Source organism: Rhagoletis zephyria, unplaced genomic scaffold, assembly GCF_001687245.7.
Source record: "Rhagoletis zephyria isolate East Lansing unplaced genomic scaffold, Rhagoletis_zephyria_1.1 Rzeph_scaffold_01583, whole genome shotgun sequence".
In the NCBI taxonomy this organism is placed as follows: domain Eukaryota; kingdom Metazoa; phylum Arthropoda; class Insecta; order Diptera; family Tephritidae; genus Rhagoletis; species Rhagoletis zephyria.
Genome location: NW_016158667.1, coordinates 23,951 through 46,843, shown reverse-complemented (window position 1 = coordinate 46,843; position 22,893 = coordinate 23,951). Strand labels below are relative to the sequence as shown.

The window sequence follows — 22,893 nt, the reverse complement described above, 5'->3', positions numbered from 1 at the left end:
TGTTGATCATGGTCGGAAAGGCCGAGTTTCCGATCCATGCTCGTATTGTCTTGCGCGCTCGCGAAAATATACGAATCCGATTACAGTTGTACTAAGCAGTCATAGATATTGTGTAATTTATCGTTCCCGGTTAAAGATATTAATTTATTTAGTTACAAAAAAGCGATTCACGTTTACGTTTACCTCATAAACTGAACAGAAATACAGTTAACCAGCTGAACGATAAGGTGTTATGTAAGGGTTTACATGTTATTTATTGAAAATCTCAAGTAAGGTTTTCTTAATGGTAAAATGTGAGTCGGAGGTGTCAAAATAGTCGTAATGCTTATTGAAGTCCTGGCATAGGCAACGAAAAGCATCATGCATTTCAAAATTTGTTCTACAAATAGTTAGCTTAATGGGCTTGTAATGTCTAGAAGGCCTGAAAGGAATACAAAACGTGATCTGGTTCCGTAGAAAGGGACTATTGACCATCGAGTTCAAGATCTTAATCATGAACAAAACAACGAGCATCTCTCTACGGCTGTGCAGCGTTGGCAAATTTATGAGCTTCAAGCAGCTTTTGTACGGTGGGAGATTTAATGTCGAATCCCAAGGCAAATTATTTAACGTGAATAATAAGAATTGTTTCTGCACCGACTCGAGTCTATCAGAGTGCGTTTGATATCTAGGGTTCCATACGACGGACCGTTATTCTAAGATCGGCCTGACTAGGGAGGTGAAGAGAGCTTTATTGACATAAGAATCTCTGAATTCTTTAGCCCAACGTTTGATGGAAGCCAAGGCACCAATGAACTTAAATAACTTAACCTCGTCTGCGCACATTAAGCAATTCGAATACTTCAAAATATTTGGAAGATCGTTGATGAATAAAATAAACAGAAGGAGACCAAGGTGGCTACCTTGAGGTACACCTGACGTCACATGAATTACACGAGATGAACATTTTTTAAAGATAACCCTCTGTTTCCTGCCAATGAAATAAGAAGAAAGCCAGCGCAGCAGGATTGGAGGGAAACCAATTTTATCAAGTTTGTATATTAGAGTTGAATGTGATACTTTATCAAAAGCCTTGCTGAAATCAGTGTAAATGATGTCTGTTTGATAATTACTTTTGAAACCATTATTCACATTTGTAGTGAATTCAATAGAGTTTGATACAGTTGATTTACCTTTACAAAAGCCGTGTTGTGATACATCGATAACGGGTGTTATGGATTAAGACAGTTCTTCCGTAACGATTTCTTCAAATAATTTAGGAATGGCACACAGCTTAGCGATTTCCCTATAATTCGCAATATTCGACCTGCTTCCATTTTTATAAAGCGGCAAGATATACGACTCCTTCCACAAAGAGGGGGAAACTCCTTGCTTCAGAGAAGCATTGAAGATGTTTGTTAATGACTTATATAGATAATCAGCACAACTTACTAAGACACAGGAGGGAATACCATCCGGGCCGCTTAGAAAAGAATTTTTTAAACTATTCAAATGAAGGAGAACATTCTCAGCGGAGATTGAAGGAATACGGATGTGGTCAAACTGTGGGAGTGGAAAAGGATAGCTAGAAGTTTTTTCATTTGGCTCGACAGAATAGTTCGATTCAAAACAATTTGCAAACATATCAGCAATCATATTACATCAATAGAAATAACATCATCTAATTTCAGTGTTTAGGGAAACCCATTTATTTTACGTTTTGAGTTAAAAAAATTATAAAATGACTTGGGATTAGAAACGATGTTAATGCGAGCTTTATTAATGTAATTTCTGTAACACTTTCTGTTTAAGGCATTGTATTTATGACGAAGGATGGAGTACGCGGCGTAGTGAGAAGACAGACCTGATTTTTTATAAAGTTTAAATGATTTACTTTTCTGATTTTTTAAATGCTTTAGCTCTGAGTTAAACCACAACGAGTTACGAGGTCCGGTATTTTCTTTAACAAGAGGAATGAGTTTACTGAATATATTATTCAAGATTTTACTAAAGTGTAAGGCACTGTTCTCAACATCCCCATCGTACTCAGGCGATATTATTTCAGATATAGCTATTTTAAGCATGTCGCAGCTAGCGTATTTGAAAGAATGTATGTTGTAACTATCAATATCTTACAAAGAGAAGTGTACATTTTTTTTAACTAAAATTAATAAAGTTAGAAGGACGAAATTCGAGGATGTGGTAGCTAACATATTAGTCCTTGACATATATTGTTTTCAAAATTAAATATTGGAAATTTCCAAGGATATTCAAGGATAAAATTTTAAAAGGACATTTTCAATACCTATTCGTCCTGGTGCACCAAAAATTAATTTTTTTTCTATTCTACGGAATATTCCCTTTTAATTGATACCCATATTGTTATTCTACAGAGCACCGAATCTTTTGAATAATTTTTTTATTCAATCATATTCTAGAAATTTCAAAGTCCTTTTAAAAAAATCCTGACGTCAGAGAGAAAAACTAGAAACGCAGTTTTACTATATTTGGCCCCCAGTTTTGTGCATATACTGATTTTTTCGTATGTAAAATTGACTGTCGCACGGTGTTATTTATAAAGAACTGAAATTCTGGCACAGAAATCAAAAGCTCTTTTCTTAAAAATTATCAGGATTAAAAATGCTATTGACAAGCGTTTACAAATTGAAATTTCATATGAAAATTAAAAATTGTTTGTATTAAAAAATTTGTTTCTATCACTTAAATATTACATGTACCGGAATTTGACCCGCGACACACAAAATTATAGCCGACATCTCAACATACCGGGCCACGACAGTTAAAAGATTGCTTGCTTTTAAATTCAAATTTTTCACATGTGACAATGGGTAGGTTCAGAAGGTGCAGCCGTTGAGCGCAACCGTTGCTAAAAAAATCAGTGATCGTTATGGGTCTTCTGAACGGCTTGATGCATTAGCTGTCAAATTCAACTCTCAACAACATGTTGTCTCAAATGACCAGAAAAATATTACGATCATCTAACACGCAACTGTTCAGTTGATCAGAAGTACACAACAACGCGTTCAGAAGGTGCAATGGCAACAGTTACTGAGCTGTTGCGCCTTCTGAACGTGACCAATGAAATCAGTTCCACTCATGTGGAAGTCAATTCCCCTCATGTGGAAATCGTTAGCTTTTCATTTTATAAATATTGACACAGAATACGATGGGAGCTTTTACTTGATTTATCTTGATAAAATTTCTTNTTATTCAATCATATTCTAGAAATTTCAAAGTCCTTTTAAAAAAATCCTGACGTCAGAGAGAAAAACTAGAAACGCAGTTTTACTATATTTGGCCCCCAGTTTTGTGCATATACTGATTTTTTCGTATGTAAAATTGACTGTCGCACGGTGTTATTTATAAAGAACTGAAATTCTGGCACAGAAATCAAAAGCTCTTTTCTTAAAAATTATCAAGATTAAAAATGCTATTGACAAGCGTTTACAAATTGAAATTTCATATGAAAATTAAAAATTGTTTGTATTAAAAAATTTGTTTCTATCACTTAAATATTACATGTACCGGAATTTGACCCGCGACACACAAAATTATAGCCGACATCTCAACATACCGGGCCACGACAGTTAAAAGATTGCTTGCTTTTAAATTCAAATTTTTCACATGTGACAATGGGTAGGTTCAGAAGGTGCAGCCGTTGAGCGCAACCGTTGCTAAAAAAATCAGTGATCGTTATGGGTCTTCTGAACGGCTTGATGCATTAGCTGTCAAATTCAACTCTCAACAACATGTTGTCTCAAATGACCAGAAAAATATTACGATCATCTAACACGCAACTGTTCAGTTGATCAGAAGTACACAACAACGCGTTCAGAAGGTGCAATGGCAACAGTTACTGAGCTGTTGCGCCTTCTGAACGTGACCAATGAAATCAGTTCCACTCATGTGGAAGTCAATTCCCCTCATGTGGAAATCGTTAGCTTTTCATTTTATAAATATTGACACAGAATACGATGGGAGCTTTTACTTGATTTATCTTGATAAAATTTCTTTCAATTTATCAAGAAACATAGAATTGGGCGAATAAACCCCACAAAAAAACACAAAACTACAAAAACGACGATATGAAATTAAAATTAATTTTCCGTTTTAACCGACTTCCAAAAAAGGAGGAGGTTATCAGTTCGTGGGAATATATATATTTTTTTTATGTATGTTACCGTATAACTTTGGACCACGTCAACCGATTCTTCTTTTTGCAACGGAAAGGTAGTGTCTCAGAGGTGGTCCCATACCAATTTGGTTTAGCTCCGCTCATTGAATCATGAAATATATAGATATATATATATTTTTTTAAGTCGGTTTTTTTTTGCTAAAAGTTACTTGTTAATATAAGTTAATACGGGGGGTATGTGACCTGTGTGAATGTGCTGACGCCGCACTTCCCCAAACACGCGCATAACCAGTGCGGGTAATTGAACTCGCATGCAAAAATAATCGAACATGCGTTAGCATAATTGAATCTATGGGAAGCGCAGCGTCAGCAGTTAATTCAGCCGGTTAGACAGTAAGTCATAGTATTAAGAAATATGTTGTGTTCATTCCATTTTGGACAGCGGGAGCAGATGGTAAATATTCTTGTACAAAACTAATTATTGACTTTTATTTTAGGAAGGACAACTTTAACTTTTTCGAGCACACGGAAGTGATCTGCTCTAACTCTGCGATCCCCAACTCCAGGGAAGAAAAGCTCCACTCCCTAGAAGGGGTCAAACCAAAGAAGTGAATAAAAACCAAATACTGAACTAAATAATTTAAGGATCGACCATCCAAATAACTTAATTTCCTTGAAGCCGTGATTCACCGTTTATAATAGAAGTTTAATTCTGCGATTCCTTTCGTGACCCTCCAGAGTATAAAAGCTCCTCTTCCCAGAAGAGGTAAATTCGAAGAAACAATAAAAAATATGAGAACAAAAAAATTAAAGGCTCTAATAGCCGAGTAATAAATTGTCGCTTAGACCTGTGACCCCGAATGAACCTCAGGCTAAAGCTGTAAATTACTACGTCATATCCTGCGTGTCATCAGCTACCGAACCAGGAATAACATGATATTAAGTGGACCTGTGACCCCGAAGACCCTCAGGTACACCAGTAAATAGTATTTATTCAAAGTGAAAATTAAAACAAATTGACACCGTCCACGACTACGCCTTTACTGAATATCCTGGCACGATCACATGGCTGGGCGAGTCCCTGACCCTATACTCCTAGGCAGATGCTCACCTCATCGAAGGCTAATAGGTTAACATATCTTGTTTTCCTGCATTAGCTGCCTGTGGTGTCTCCAGGGTACACATCAGAACACACTGGATACTGCTACCTCGATTTCTCCGGAATTTCCAGCGTACACATAAGAACACACTGGAAATTGCAATAGGTACAAGATTATGTTGGGAAGTAAGTTGGGCCTTAGTAGGTTGCCTTCAATCTGATTATTGACGACTAAAAAGGATGTCACAGCCCTTCCTGACCGAACGTTTTCATTTAAGACTAATGTGCCGTGAAACGCCAACCTGGTACATGTCGCCGTACACATAAGAACACGGTAAAAGTTTCACAAGTCTAATCGCGGCTCCTTTCTTATCTTTTTTGCAGGAAACTCTGAAAACGTAAGAAAGGGATCGACCTCCAACTCAAATCGAGACTGATTGTTTTTTTTTTCGAAACAAAAACTAATTGCATAAAAAGCAAATACAAACATAGCACGAGGACGAAGATCCGAGCCAAAAAAATTTATAACCGTGCAAAACAAAAAATAATATTGGTGCTGGCATTACCCGGTGACTTGATCGTATAAAACTTTGCAAAAAAAAAGAAAAACTCAATTTATAAAGAAAACGTGCATAAATATTTGAAACAAGAAATAATGGACGCACTGAAAACAAAAGTAAACGAACTAACTGGGGGAATTAACGCTCTCCTCGAACAGATTAGAAAACTGGAGGGGCGTCTAACGGGAATTGAAAGAAATGGGTTAGGATTAGAGGCTCGATTACCACGAATAGAAGCTAGCAGCGCAATCCTAGATCAAAACTTTACCAGGATTGACGGGAGGCTAGGCAGTGTAGAAGGAGCAAATAGTGTGGCTCAACAAGGGAGCTCAGTCGCGAACACCCGAGCGCCAATGTCCGAACAGACCTCAAGGAAATCGGCAGGCTCCCCGANCACCCGAGCGCCAATGTCCGAACAGGACCTCAAGGAAATCGGCAGGCTCCCCGACTGTGTCAAAGAGCTGCAAACTTTTGAGGGAAATCCAGCTCAATATATTTCATGGATACATAATGTCGAAGGCATCCTTTCCGATTACGAAGTGATCAAGGAAAAACCTTTGTATAAGGCTATCCATCAGCACGTTAGGCAAAAAATCCGGGGAGGGGCTGATGCGGCGTTAGTTGCATAAAATGTTTTCGAGATTGACCGGACTGAAATAAAAAAGGTCCTATTACTGCACTACGCAGACAAGAGGGACATACGGACGCTAGAACACCAGTTAAATCAGTTGGTTCAAAGANAAAAAAGGTCCTATCACTGCACTACGCAGACAAGAGGGACATACGGACGCTAGAACACCAGTTAAATCAGTTGGCTCAAAGAAATTCCAAACTAGATGAATTTTATGCGACAGTTAACCACCAACTGTCGTTGATCGTCAACAAGATTAAATGTGACGATTATACGCAGGAAACGGTTTCCGTCCTCATAGAAACATACCGCAATAGGGCCCTTGACGTGTTTGTTAGGGGTCTGAATCCAGAATTATCACGCATGCTAATAGTCCAGAAACCAAAAGCACTTCCAGAGGCGTACTCAGCTTGCCTTGACATACAAAACCTGACCTTAAGAAATACAATAGTGCATACGAACANGGGGTCTGAATCCTGAATTATCACGCATGCTAATAGTCCAGAAACCAAAAACACTTCCAGAGGCGTACTCAGCTTGCCTTGACATCCAAAACCTGACTTTAAGAAATACAATAGTGCATACGAACGCAGTGAATAGGGTTGTTGTTCCTACGAATAACCTGTTGCAAAACCAGCAGAGGCCGGCCATACCTCCTCGAGCCCGCACCAGTTATAACTGGACAAACAGAAACGCTGGCCAAGGATACAACAGAGTGCCATACAATAAGTTCCAGTCAAACCAAGAGTCCAACACTTCGTCTCCAGGCAGACTCATGGCTCCGTAACCTGCGGAGAAAATGGAAATCGATGGCAGCATTCAGTCTAAGCAGGTAAACTACATTAATCGACCTGCAAGCAACAACGCGTTTAAAAGAGGACCAGCATCATCAATTGAAAGACTTCCAAAACAACAAAGACTCTACAACATGGAGGCAAGTAGCAGTGAGCCAGGAGAAGAAGAGGCTCAGCAGGTAAATTTTATGATGGACGGGCCACCAGCCTATTTCATATAAAGGCCGCTGCTCTGTATTCCAGCATACCCTACCTCACTTGCGTCACCAAAGACAATATTACCCTAAAGTTTCTTGTCGACACAGGGGCGAACAAAAATTTTGTGAATCCCAAACTAGCCGCCCGCTCAACTCCGGTTGATCCACCCTTTTCAGTGCAAACTGTTGCAGGGCCTGTTCCAATAAACAAAAAAATTAGTGGACAATTTTTTCACAGTATGGGGAACGAAACTGTACTAACGTTTTATGCCCTACCAGGGCTGACTTCTTTTGATGGTATAATAGGAGACGATACCCTGAAAGAATTGGTGGCTGTGATAGATAGGAAAAATTNGTTCCAATAAACAAAAAAATTAGTGGACAATTTTTTCACAGTATGGGGAACGAAACTGTACTAACGTTTTATGCCCTACCAGGGCTGACTTCTTTTGATGGTATAATAGGAGACGATACCCTGAAAGAATTGGTGGCTGTGATAGATAGGAAAAATTATACCTTGAAAATAGATCCGGATATTAAAATTCCACTCAAGAACAAAACCGTTGGGGGTATTAATTTTTCTGAGGCATCGATCCCGGAGGCAGTGTTGCCCGCTCTGAAATCTCTACTTAAAAAATACTCGCATCTCTTTGAGCCCAAAAATTATCATTAAAACGTCTGTCAGGGCCGAAAGAAAAACTACCACAGAAGATCCTCTATACGCCAAAAGCTATCCCTACCCGGCGAATATGAGAGAAGAGGTGGACAGACAGATTTCCGAACTACTCCACGAAGGTATTATTCGTCCATCCAAAAGCCCTTACAATTCTCCAATTTGGGTGGTACCTAAAAACCAAAGCCGTCCGGAGAAGAGCAATACAGAATGGAAGTGGACTTTAGACGCCTAAATGCAATCACGATACCCGATACATATCCCATCCCTGACATCAACGCAACATTAGCCAGCCTCGGTCACGCCAAATACTTCACGACCATCGACCTAACGTCCGAGTTCCACCAAATAGCAATGAAAGAGGCTGACATCCCGAAAACAGTATTTTCAACCATGAATGGGAAGTACGAATTTTTAAGACTTCCTTTTGGGCTGAGGAATGCACCGGCCATATTTCAGCGTATGATAGACGACGTCTTGAAGGAACATATTGCGAAAATATGCTACGTCTATATTGACGATATCATAGTGTTTGGTAAAGATTTAGACGAGCATATGAAAAATGTCGATATAGTATTCGAAAGGATGGCAGACGCCAACGTCAGGGTAAACATAGAAAAAACAAAGTTTATGAGAACGGAGGTAGAGTTCCTGGGGTATATAATAACCTCCGACGGTATAAAAGCAGACCCCTCAAAGGTACAGACCATAGAGGCCGAACGCTAAAAGAGTTGAAAAGTTTCCTTGGAATGTCATCGTATTATCGAAAATTCATCCGGGATAACGCCAGAGCAAGCAAGCAAACAATTTAACCAGGGCATAGTCAACGGGTAAGGTAGATGATGATGAAGGTGGAAGTCCGACAAGGGTAAATGCACAATTAAACAGCGCTCCAGCTTCAGAAATTGAAAGCGATCTGGCGACTGTCCATAGCGCGGAGCAAGACGCATCGGACCTCATTCCACACGTCGAATGTCCCCTGAATGTATTTCGTAATCAAATAGTGCTCAGGGAAGGTAATGCTTTGACATGCGTAGAAAACCCACATCCTGGTTTTACTCGACACTACATCACCCTGGATAGCATCAATAAACCGACAGTAATAGAAGTACGAAAGGAGCGACTCAATCCGTCACTCATAAATGGTATTAAAATCCCAGAGAATCGTCTGCAACTCCTACAGGAGGTATATTTAGAACATTTTCTCTTATATAAAATTAGGATAACTTAACGGGTAGTTGAGGACGTGGCCAACGAAGACAGAATTTGCAAAATAGTGGAAGATGAACATAAGAGGGCACACAGAAACCCCAGGGAAAATAAAGAGCAAATCCTGGAAAAGTACTATTTCCCTAAAATGGCAAGTCGGATAAGGAAATTCGCATCTATCTGCGAAACTTGCCTCACAAACAAGTACGATAGACATCCCGCGGTACCCCCTATAAAGGAAACGCCTATTCCTAAATACCCATGCGAAATATTGCACGTTGACATTTTCGAAATCCAAAACGAAAAATTTCTATCCTGTGTTGACAAATTTTCGAAGTTTGCAAAACTTTTCCACATAAGGAACCGCTCATCCCTCACTCTTCGTTCAAAATTTGCCAAGCTTATCCACTACTTCACAACCCCTCGGGTCATATTAACAGACAATGAGAGAGGATTTATGAGCCCTCTAGTAAGCAATTATATAAGAGCTTTAGGGATTGAATTGTACAAAACTCCAGTGCAAAGAAGTGAAGTGAATGGGCAGAGCGAAAGATTTCATTCAAATTTGATCGAAATCTACCGATGTCTGCGAAGGGAAATAAGCAATACGAGTCCCAAAGAATTTGCCTACATTGTAGTCGACCGCTATAATACAACGATTCACTCTGTGACCAAAAGGAAGCGTAGTGATGTATTCTTTAATCGAACCGAAAGAATAAACTACCAAGGACCGACAGATTTTAGAAGTAAGGTCCACAGGGAAATTAAAGATCTAATTAGAAAAAATTAAGAATCGCGAAACCTTCGACTAAATAGGAAGAGGAAAGGCATAAAAAAGTTTAAGGTAGGAGACGATATCTATGTAAGGGACAAACAGATTAAGAGTAAACAAAAACCACTCTATAAAAAGGAAAGGGTTCGCAAGGACAACTGAGTAACCCTAGAGACGGACACTGGTAGGAATATTCACAAGGTACATATAAAAACTAGGGCTCAATAATAATAATAAAAAAATAAAATAAAAATTAAAACACGATCAGGTGCACACCGAGCGAAAAGTTAAAAACGCCACAATTAAACAGAAACATATGTAAAAGAGGCATCTACAGCCCACTAAAAATAGCAGAAAATGCTATATAAAAGAGGCATCTGTAGCCCACCAAAAAACAGAATAAATGCTAGTTAGGCGTCTACAGCCCACAAACAAAAAAAAAAACAAGAAATACTACGTGAAAAAGGCTTATATAGCACACTACAAAATAGCAGGGAATGCTAAATAAAAGAGGCATATACTATAGCAAAAAAGGCAACTCTTTTACCGCAAGACTTGATAAGCCCACAGAAATCAAAGCGGACCACAAGTTTTTGTTTTATTTGCAAAAAATTTTGCACACTTTGATTTCAGTTAAAGGTTATTGCAGAACTTTTGGATTCTGTGGTCTTGTCAATAATAAATTCATAATCTTATAATCGCGGGGACGGGAAATAAAGTAATTAAGTGATTAGATAATATAAAAGTATAAAAAATAATGGAAAAAAAATTAAATTTTATAAAAAGAAAAACAGAATACTAATACTTAACCGATAAGCGAAACACTAACAATTAAGTAAAGAATGTTTAAACAAAAGCACTAACAATTAATTAAGTAAAGAATGTTTAAACAAAAGCACTAACAGGTACCGAATAAGAAAAACACATACTAACGGCTATTTAAGAGAAAACTATTTGGAAGGACCTAGACTAATCTCAGGCAAAGCACAGTTTTTTTTCTCACTGTCCCCGAAGTAAGGTACAAAAAATGTAAAATTCATAAAACTTGCGGTGTGANACAGGTACCGAATAAGAAAAACACATACTAACGGCTATTTAAGAGAAAACTATTTGGAAGGACCTAGACTAATCTCAGGCAAAGCACAGTTTTTTTTCTCACTGTCCCCGAAGTAAGGTACAAAAAATGTAAAATTCATAAAACTTGCGGTGTGAATATCTAAAAAGGCCACAATAATTAAAATTTTTTTTCTTTCTCATAAAATTTTCGAAAGACAGTTTACTCTTCATATCCGGCGTTTGCGGCCTCAACATATACAGCTACGACTCCCCTCTGGTGACTATTGATCATGGGCATGGCTGGATTTTGAATGGACACTTTAGTCTCGTCCACGTGATTGACCTTAACTACTTTAACATAGCGTTGGAAAAACTAAGAGAGACAACACGGTATGAGATCGAAAACGAAGCAGTGAGGACAGTTTTACAATTCCACCTGAACCAGACTGAGCTACGTCTTGAAGAACTTCAGATGACCAAATTGAGAAAGACACGTTCTATTGACTGGATCGGTTCGGCATGGAAATGGATTGCTTCCTCTCCAGATGCTGCGGATTAGGACTATATCCTTCGAAGCCTAAACGAGGTGGTGACCAACAACAACCACCAATATCGCGTCAATGACAAGCTCTTTAACGGAACCCGTGGAGCAATTGAGAACNACTATATCCTTCGAAGCCTAAACGAGGTGGTGACCAACAACAACCACCAATATCGCGTCAATGACAAGCTCTTTAACGGAATCCGTGGAGCAATTGAGAACGCAAATCAAATGATGGTTCACATTAATGCAATCAGCAAGAGTGTTAAAGAAGAAAACCTTGAACTTCTGGACGTAAGTAAGGTTCTCATCCTTAAAGAACAAGTATCGGAGGTGGTGCAAGCGTGCCAAATTGCAAAAACGCGAATTGTAAACACGAACCTGCTTGATCGAGAGGAAATCCTTAGACTTATACTCGAAGAGGAGTCCTTACCATACCAAAACTCAATCGAGGCTATAGAACACGGATCGACATCCGTATACTCGAACGGAACACAACACCTGTGTGAATGTGCTGACGCCGCACTTCCCCAAACACGCGCATAACCAGTGCGGGTAATTGAACTCGTATACAAAAATAATCGAACATGCGTTAGCATAATTGAATCTATGGGAAGCGCAGCGTCAGCAGTTAATTCAGCCGGTTAGACACTAAGTCAGAGTATTAAGAAATATGGTGTGTTCATTCCATTTTGGACAGCGGGAACAGATGGTAAATACACTTGTACAAAACTAATTATTGTCTTTTATTTTAGGAAGGACAACTCGGGCCGCCGTGCGGCCCCCAACTTTAACTGACTTATATATTGCACTATCTTCTTTCTGCTGTCATCGCCAATCAATTCAAAAAATTATTTGTACCTTATTTTATTTATTCATCTTATATCTTCATTTCAAAAAATAAGAAATATATTGAAGGATTTGACATACATATTTGNCCGTGCGGCCCCCAACTTTAACTGACTTATATATTGCACTATCTTCTTTCTGCTGTCATCGCCAATCAATTCAAACAATTATTTGTACCTTATTTTATTTATTCATCTTATATCTTCATTTCAAAAAATAAGAAATATATTGAAGGATTTGACATACATATTTTNAAGCAGTGAGGACAGTTTTACAATTCCACCTGAACCAGACTGAGCTACGTCTTGAAGAACTTCAGATGACCAAATTGAGAAAGACACGTTCTATTGACTGGATCGGTTCGGCATGGAAATGGATTGCTTCCTCTCCAGATGCTGCGGATTATGACTATATCCTTCGAAGCCTAAACGAGGTGGTGACCAACAACAACCACCAATATCGCGTCAATGACAAGCTCTTTAACGGAATCCGTGGAGCAATTGAGAACGCAAATCAAATGATGGTTCACATTAATGCAATCAGCAAGAGTGTTAAAGAAGAAAACCTTGAACTTCTGGACGTAAGTAAGGTTCTCATCCTTAAAGAACAAGTATCGGAGGTGGTGCAAGCGTGCCAAATTGCAAAAACGCGAATTGTAAACACGAACCTGCTTGATCGAGAGGAAATCCTTAGACTTATACTCGAAGAGGAGTCCTTACCATACCAAAACTCAATCGAGGCTATAGAACACGGATCGACATCCGTATACTCGAACGGAACACAACACCTGTGTGAATGTGCTGACGCCGCACAATGTGAACACGCGCATAACCAGTGCGGGTAATTGAACTCGTATACAAAAATAATCGAACATGCGTTAGCATAATTGAATCTATGGGAAGCGCAGCGTCAGCAGTTAATTCAGCCGGTTAGACACTAAGTCAGAGTATTAAGAAATATGGTGTGTTCATTCCATTTTGGACAGCGGGAACAGATGGTAAATACACTTGTACAAAACTAATTATTGTCTTTTATTTTAGGAAGGACAACTCGGGCCGCCGTGCGGCCCCCAACTTTAACTGACTTATATATTGCACTATCTTCTTTCTGCTGTCATCGCCAATCAATTCAAAAAATTATTTGTACCTTATTTTATTTATTCATCTTATATCTTCATTTCAAAAAATAAGAAATATATTGAAGGATTTGACATACATATTTGTACAAAAGCAAACTTTAATTCAGAAACCATAATTATAATTATTTTGAATGGAGTTATGTTCTTTTTAACAGTTAAAGACAATATTCAAGGCTGGTTTTCATTAGGTCAAAATCACTGACATCAAAAACTGCCTTCATCTGACAGCTGTTCATTTGGTGTCAAAGGCGTTTCCATTACATTTTAAAAACTGGCCAACGACGGTTGCCAGACGTACTGATTTTATCAGTACAGTACTCATTTTTAAACTCTTGTACTGATTTTATTCACTTCTTCAAGGCTGACATTGTTTTGTCGAGTGTTGCTAGTTAACTCGAAAATAATTTTCATTTTAATAATAACAAATTTGAATATTCTAATTTCTTTTGCCTATAGCTTACAATTATTTTGTCTCAATTTATTGACATTGGCCGCGTTTATAAGACGTAGCTGTTGCCCAACCGTTGGCTATTTGTCTTAGAAATGCACAGTTGAGTAGTTCCGCTCAGCTCAACAGTTGGCAACTTTCCGCCATTTTTTCCAGCGGAAAATGTTTACGCTACCTGAACTCAACGTGTTGGGCTTAGCCTAAACAGCTGATCGAAAAGACTTACGCCGCTTATATTAAATTTAACGCCGCATCGTTTGGTGGCAGTTGCAACCAAATTTATTATATTTTATATTACTAATGTGATAAAATAACTAGAATATTTTATAATAATACTAAGTTTCTAAATACATGTTTTTAAGATGTTTCCTATATAATTTTACACTGTTTAATTCATTGTACATGGAACGATTTTTTCAAAACGGCGGCAGCTCAGCGTTGAATTATAAGTACNACAATCAGAGGTATGGAAGATATACTTTATATGGCACCAATCTAAGTGATTTTCACTGCTATGTGATCGGTATGTAAACCGGTAACACAATTTATTGGGTTTAGTTTCCTACATAAAGGAGATATATCGCAAAAACTGGTATCTGAACAATCAGTGCTATAGGAGATAAAGCTTATACAGCATAGATTTTGACGATTTTCTCAGTAGACTTTGTATTATTATTTATAAAATATCTTACGAAATTTATCGGTTTTAGCTGTTCAAATAAAGGAGTTTTACAGTAAAATCCCATATCTGAACAATCAGATGTATGGAAGATACAAATATGTTATATATGTTGTAAGTATTCTGTTAATAATGAGTGAAAATGATGCGAAATTTCATGTTCCTAGCTGCATAAATGGAAAAGTTATAACGAAAAATCTCATATCTGAACAATCAGATGTATGGAAGATACAAATATGTTATATATGTTGTAAGTATTCTGTTAATAATGAGTGAAAATGATGCGAAATTTCATGTTCCTAGCTGCATAAATGGAAAAGTTATAACGAAAAATCTCATATCTGAACAATCAGATGTATGGAAGATACAAATATGTTATATATGTTGTAAGTATTCTGTTAATAATGAGTGAAAATGATGCGAAATTTCATGTTCCTAGCTGCATAAATGGAAAAGTTATAACGAAAAATCTCATATCAACAATCAGTTGTATGGGAGCTATATGTTATAGTGGTCCGATTTATCCGGTTCCGACAAATGATTAATACATTATAAAAATACACCCACCTACCAAATTTTATCCGGATATCTCGAAAACTGAGAGACTAGATTGCATACAAAGAGACGGACATGGCTAAATCGACTCAGCTCGACGTTCTGGTCATATAAATATACATTTTAATGGGTCTATCTCTTTTTATTTTGGTACTTACAAACATCGGACCAAAGTTATAATACAATTTCATGCTCATGAAAGGTATAACAAGTACTCTGGCGTTTTTAAGTATTATATGCAGGGTTTAAAAATGTTGTAATTTTTTTAATTTAATTTGCTTTTGCTGTGATTTGACTTCGGGATTTATGATAAAGCAAAGCAACAGCGATTCAGAAAAAAAGCAAATGCTTTGGCTGCCATTTTGCTGTGAAATTTCTAAGGCAATCAGACAGTTCAAAAGTAATTTGTGGAAGCACAACGACAGGGAAGCAACACAAAGCAATACAAATTTGACTATAACTTAGAAGATGTTATATGTATGCAGTGCTACTGGTGACAAGACACGAGCATAAGATAAAGATTGCATACATTACTGACTGTACGGCAACTCGCTAGCGAAAGGTCATGGCACGTGTAGCGCTCGGAAGGTTCCAATGACATCGCCATGTTAAATTCGTTAGGCAAAGGAAGGCAAATGGTATCGCAAATTTTGTGGCTAGTACTCACTTCTGGCGAGTCAGCTAAATCATATACATGTTATGTATGTACATATGTAGATACACTCCATGCTGCAAAGCTTCATGTGCACATCACAGTCAAGCAGATCACAGCACAGCAAAAGACAATCACAGTAAACCGAAAGCAATACGTTTTTTTCAATAAACTGCCGATAAAAAGAATACAATTTTCAAAATCACAGCAAAAGCGAAGCCGTTCGAATGAAAATCAAAAATTTCAAAGCGAAGCAAAAGAAAAAATAAAAACTTTTGCTGCTGTGCTGACAGTTTTTCAAACCCTTATTATATGTTACATTCATAATTTTGCTTTGAATAAAAATGTACTGAAAAGTACTGATTTTTTTAGAATGAAAAAGTCTAACGTACTGATTTCGCGCATAAAAAATCTGGCAACCCTACTGATGTCAAATGCGAAGTTAAATTTTTACAAAACGTATAGAATACCGACCTTTTAGCTACAGACTAACAAAACTGTAACTGGATAGAACTCTTCATGCTGATTTCAACCTTACCAAATTTATTTAACGCAAGTAAAAAATTAAGAAGATATAGGAGGTTAAGTTAAATTTTTCGATATTTTGAAATATCAATATCTTATGAACTACATAACCGATTAAACAACTAATGATGTCAAAATAAAGATGATTGGCTTATCTTTCAGTCGATGTACATAATTTTTATTATTTTTTATATTCTTAAGTCAAATATACTAAAAAACAAAAAAAATGAAATTTTTCATAAAATTACCTTTTTTGAAGAAAATTGCATGATTAATGCTACATAAATTTATATTATTTAGAAAGTACAAGTTATTGTTTTATATAGAAAGGTTTTTTATAAGGCAAAATTTAACGAAAGTAGCGGTAAAAATCGAAATTGTATATACATATTTTTTTAAATGGCATTTACCTACAATTTGGTTTAAAAATGGTTATATGTAGTAAATACTTCGTAAAAAAGGTAATAAAATTATCTTTGAATTGGCATCAATACTGTTTTAATCGGTCAAGTAGTTTCCGAGCTATTAAACATAAAAAGAAATAGGAAACTTGAAGTTTAGCCTGTTATATTTTCTTCATCAGCGTTGAAAGTTCAATCGATCTGCAACATGTTGGCAAATACATTTCGGTTGTCAAATGCTGCCACATCAGCGGCGAGTGCCGTTTCCACTTGGCTGTCGTTTTATATGACCGTGCGTGGTGATATATGACAACATACGCAAATGCCACCAGAAGGCGACCCGTTTTCATTATTGTAACAACATTTGACTTCAAATATGACCTAATGAAAACAAGGCGACTTCACAATCGATTTTGTTTAACTTCCAGATCAGCAAAAAATTTAGTAGTCACTTTGAAGTTTTGGTATGCCATAAAATTTAATTATTATCTCCAAGATATACAAAATCGTTATCTTATACCATGTTCGGACCGCGAACGAAAACGTTTTGAAAACGAGTTTTGGGATTGTGGGCTGAAAGCTATTCGAACCGGCAGTTAATGTTTTCGATGACGTCTCTTTCATCCTTTGTTTACAGTTTTGCTACGAAAAACAAAAATAAAAATATTTGTCTATAATTTTATTATCATTAGCAACCTTTTTCTCTTGTTCATATTTTAATTTGGCCAGCCAATTGACAATAAATCCCAACTAGCGTATTAAAGATGATAAAATATGACTTCCAATTCGATAAATAAATGAGTGGAACGTGAGTTTTCAAGTGGTTTTCAGCGAAAACTGGTATTCGTTTGACAGATTTTACATGGACGAAAACACAAGTTTTAGACCGAAAACCAGTTATAGCAACGAAAACACGTTTTTGATGTCGGTCCGAACATGGTATTACACTGCTGGTGAATGTAAAAATCGAATTTTCGGTTTTCGGTTTAAAAAGAAAAAAACGATTAATACCTAAATTAAAAAAAAAAATATTAAGAAAGGTAATTAGCCAAATTTAAAACAACCAGTTTTTAGAAACACCGATCTTTTTTGAAAATCCCTACTGCAGTTAGTGTTAACCAAACAATAAGTAACCAGCCCTAAATGTTATTATCATAGCAATCGATTTTTTTCAATATCAACAACTAAATTTCCAAAATATTAATTTATATTATGTATTGTGTATATGTATTTGCAGAATGAAACTTTGGGCTGGATTTGTTGCGCTCCTTGCATTTGGTTACGCACGTCTACAACAGTTCACAAAATCGCGATAACGGCAGCAACTTTCTTGGTAACTTCTTTGTTGGTAGCGTCCCCGATTTTATTTTTAATAAGTACTGCTCCTTCGCGTCTTCCAAGGGAATGTTTTTCTACTGATGATGAATGTAATCCCACACCGTCTCCAACGCCAGAATGTTCAGAAACTATTTGTAAACTCGTTTCTACAAATATTCAAGCTAAAGTTAATTGGAATTTGGATCCTTGTTCAGATTTTAAAAACTTTTGCTGCTCACACAATCTTCGTAGTGAAAGTACATTAGCATTGCAAAGCATTCAAGGAGCTGTTGATATTCAGATGCAAAGTACGTATACAAAACATTAAGCAATAACGAAATTTGTATATCGTCACCTCAGTGGAAGATCGACCTATCTCGGCAGCCAGTTCGAAAACACCCTATCTCAGAAACTTTTTAAGATCATCCTGCTTCAGAATTTTATTGAAGAGCACCCTGTTTCAGAATTTTATTGAAAAACGCCTTATCTCAGAANACCTATCTCGGCAGCCAGTTCGAAAACACCCTATCTCAGAAACTTTTTAATATCACCCTGCTTCAGAATTTTATTGAAGAGCACCCTGTTTCAGAATTTTATTGAAAAACGCCTTATCTCAGAATTTGGTTGAGGAACGCCCTATCANTCAGTGGAAGATCGACCTATCTCGGCAGCCAGTTCGAAAACACCCTATCTCAGAAACTTTTTAAGATCATCCTGCTTCAGAATTTTATTGAAGAGCACCCTGTTTCAGAATTTTATTGAAAAACGCCTTATCTCAGAATTAGATAGGGATTTTTTAATCGGCCGCTGATATGGGGCGTTCTTCAACCAAATTATTAGATAAAGCGTTTTTCAATCAAATTCGGAAGTAGGGCGTTCTTGAAAAGTTTTCTGAGATAGGGCGTTTTCGAACTGGCTGCCGAGATAGGTCGACGGATCCAATATAACGTCTGGTCATGAGAAAAATCTTAAGGATTTGTTCCGTTGCAAAACTTTTTAATCATCAGTAAATTTATTAATTATAAATAAATGTGCGAAAACATCAAACAAATTTCAAATAAAGTTAAAGTTAAAGTTGCTAAGTCCACAATTTGTGAAACCTCATGATATAGGAAGCAAGAGAAATTAGGGATTAAGGTACTTGCTTTATTTTTTCTCATTTATATTCAATAGAAGGCAAATTTTCTAAGTCCAGAAGAGGCTTCGAAAATCCGATAAGGCCAAAATAATACGAAATCTTTTAATAAAGATCGAATCCTTTTGATTCGTATGGAGTTTTGCTTTGCTTTAAACACGCAAAATGTTGTATTCAAAGTTCCTGTAAAATTTGTAAAAATGGACTTAGCAACTTTTCAGTCAGCGATATGTTAAATGCAAATATAGAAACATATAATCACTTTTATTAAACTTTGTATAACTTACATTATATATATTTTTTTTAATTACGTGAGCAAATTTTTGTTCATAAAAGAACGCAACAGTTTGAATTCATTTAGAACGGGAACATACCTTTTTGTCAAAAGCCTATAAAGCGCTTTCAAATAAAACATTTGCCTATTTGAAACTTTGAGGCGCTTAAAGCAAGTGAAGCAAAGCTGCCATTTGGCCAGCCTTCATACGTTTTAGTATATTCCAAATAGCTTCTGACAGTTCTCAAAGCGAGGCAAGCAAAGCAAGCCTGCATTGGGCCAATACCTTAAGAAGGGAGATATAGTATAGTAAAAAAGAAAGAAAGCGACGTATGCACAGCTATACAAACTTGTGGGCAAAATTCCCAACTTGATTGCGGATCGATCTGAACTAACTGTCGCGACGTTTACTTCCTGCCTCCATTAGCGATTGTTCATCTGCTGCGATACATCTCCGACGATGAATCGCTTGTGGAGACCGCTCATAGCAATCGCAGGAGATCGATAGCATGAGATAACGCTTGCGAGCTATCGCAGGCGTTGAACTGTCAAATAATTAGTTTGACAGCTTGCTTTAACTATAAATTTTTATAAAGATTTGTTTTTCAATAAAATATTTGACATTTTTGTGAATACAGTAATTTTCGTCATGTGAAATGTACTCGTAAGCACTTTTTGAAATGCTCAAGTACAAAAATTTCTCTGCGACGAGCATCTCGCTTACGATGAAACTGACAGGTCTCCAGAAATCTCTGTACCCTATAGTGTTGGAAAACTATCAATAGTGTATACATTCGATAGTTTGGATAGTGACCCTGCAAGAAGCCTGACCTATGATTATCGGTTAAATTAGTGGGAAATAAAATGTCAGTTTAGCGGTTAGTTTTGTATGTGCTTGGGGAAAAAGTGACCACTTCTACGGGCGTGTAAAAGTGCATCCCTTTCTTGCACACACATGGGCGCATTTGCTTTACAGTATGTTCACTCGTCATCTAGTCGGTCATGTACAAGTGAGTTTAGCGATGAAACTATTGGGAAAATATCATGATAATTAGTGATTTTTCTGACCACTATTCTAACTTCTAAATAATTGATAAATAAGTGAGTAGATGGCAGCGAAATATCCAAAAACACATGAAAACAAATTATAAAATACAACTTGAATGTTTTTTTTTAATTTATTTGTAAAAATATATTGTCGAATATTAAATTAATTTCGCGAGCTTTTTCAGAGCAGCTGAGCTCAGACAATTCTTATAATTTTTCATAGGAGTCTGAATTTCCGCAGCGCCGTGTGGTCCTTCCGCTCCCATTCCTAGGTTCTGCTGGAGTCCCAGCACTGAGTCACTGCCTCCACAGTCGGCCTTAGCGAATTCCGCAAGTTTTTTGGTATGTCCCCACACTAGCCTCAAATTCTTTTCTCTCCATCCACATAAAGTTAGAAAACCTTTTTTGTTAATTTTTTTATATATGCAAATTAAATAAACTGAGTTTTATTAATTCTTTCTTTTGAATTTGCCGAATTTTTTTATATTTTGCACCACAGCTAACAATGAATAAAAGTTTCTTTGATGCACATATTTATGTATGTATGTGAATGTACTATCGATAGTTTATTTTCGATATAGTCAGGCATTTTTTGCAGGGGATAGTGCAAAATATTCCATACTATCTATACTATCGAAATCTTTCTTATATAAGTATGTTTAGATATAACACTGATTCCCGTTTTCACCAATCAATTTTAAAAATTAGTAACATTAAAATTAAAAAAAGTGTAATTTTAAATTATAACGGCTTAATAAATTTAAAATTGATTGGCGAAACTGGGTATAATATTTTGTAAATAGGCAAATTATAACAGATTCCATCTGTAAATTTGTTTGTTTCTTCTTTTACTAAATATATCATATAACACCAGCCAGAAAGAGATCTTGTTCTTAAATAACCCATTTCGTAACTAGAATAACCTTAAATATTATTTGTATAAACAAAAAGTTGACAATATGAAGGGTCTCGTGTTTACAAACAAAAGAGTTGGCAACGTATATGTATCCTTAATAGTCCATATATACCATGGCGCAATAAACAGGTGAAGTAATAAGGCAGCATTCTCTGTTCATTTTCTGACATTCGGCTGCCTCCTATTTCAAAATGTTGCCTTTATTCGTTGAACGTTTTATATGTTGCGTCTTTGGAAGTATTAACATATATTTCTGGGGCAATTTAGCCATTTATTATTTGCTTGCAACATTGTTTTTTCCAAAATTTTTAGTTTGAATTTTTGTGGAAAATTAGTTTTTTTTTAACTTTCTGTTTGAATTTTTGTGGAAAAATACTATATAATTTGTAGCAAAACGTGGACTTACGAAGGCGTCCGTTTATTCCAATCACCAGCGGAGCAGGTTAGGCTGAATAACTTGGATATTTCAAATATTTAATGGCAAAGTAATTTCTGGCACCACCAAGTTCTCCGAAAAATTATTATCCCACATCCATGAAATAGACCTTCCAATAAATGTGAAAAAGCTATTTTTTTAGTGCAGGATGCATTTCCGTATAAATTATTTAAAGAAGCGCTTGAAAGGCAAAAGCTATAATCGATTAAGCTTTAGAAACCTCCCATATATACCAATTTAAATTTATTTATTTAAGCCTTATAACCATTAGAATGACGTGGTGTGATTTGCATTCACGTTGCTGATTTCATATATCTAATTTCATCTCTTCATAAAATTATCAAGATTTGTCTATACATCCGTCGGTGAGTCCTTGGAAGTATTCTTTGTGAAAAATTTTTATACCCGAGCGCACTTGTGCACAAGGGTATATTAATTTTGTTCACATAACGGTTGTTTGTAACAGCCAAAACGAATCGAGATAGATATAGACAAATGTATACATAAATAAGTAAGAAAGTCTAAGTTCGGGCGGAGCCGAACATTAAATACCCGGCGCAAGTATTAAATATATGTTTCTTCACCTTTCCGAAACCTACCGCTAGATGGTAAGCCGGGGCGTATCAATTTTGAGTAAATTGGCGTCCTTCAATTTCGAAATATTGAAGTTTCAAGCATTTCTGAAATTTACCGTTATATGAAAAGCGGCCGTAATTTTAGTCCGACTTCAATAATTTTCAACGCTTTGCTTTCATGTGGCAAGCACAATAACCACACCGAGTTTGGTACAAATTGGTAGAACGGTTACCGATATACATATATGTGATCATAAGTGGGCGGTGCCCCGCCCATTT

General features: G+C 36.6%; 1 protein-coding gene across 3 annotated transcripts in view; it reads left to right on the top strand.

Moving 5' to 3' along the window:
- LOC108364533 (uncharacterized) overlaps positions 1 to 22,893 on the top strand; it is a 72,322-nt gene that overhangs the window by 38,656 nt on the left and 10,773 nt on the right. For all 3 annotated transcript variants that reach the window (XM_017618245.1, XM_017618243.1, XM_017618242.1), the window contains one exon: positions 18,152 to 18,539. In XM_017618245.1, coding sequence (XP_017473734.1) covers positions 18,152 to 18,539 — 388 coding nt within the window. The remainder of the gene's footprint in view (positions 1 to 18,151; positions 18,540 to 22,893) is intronic.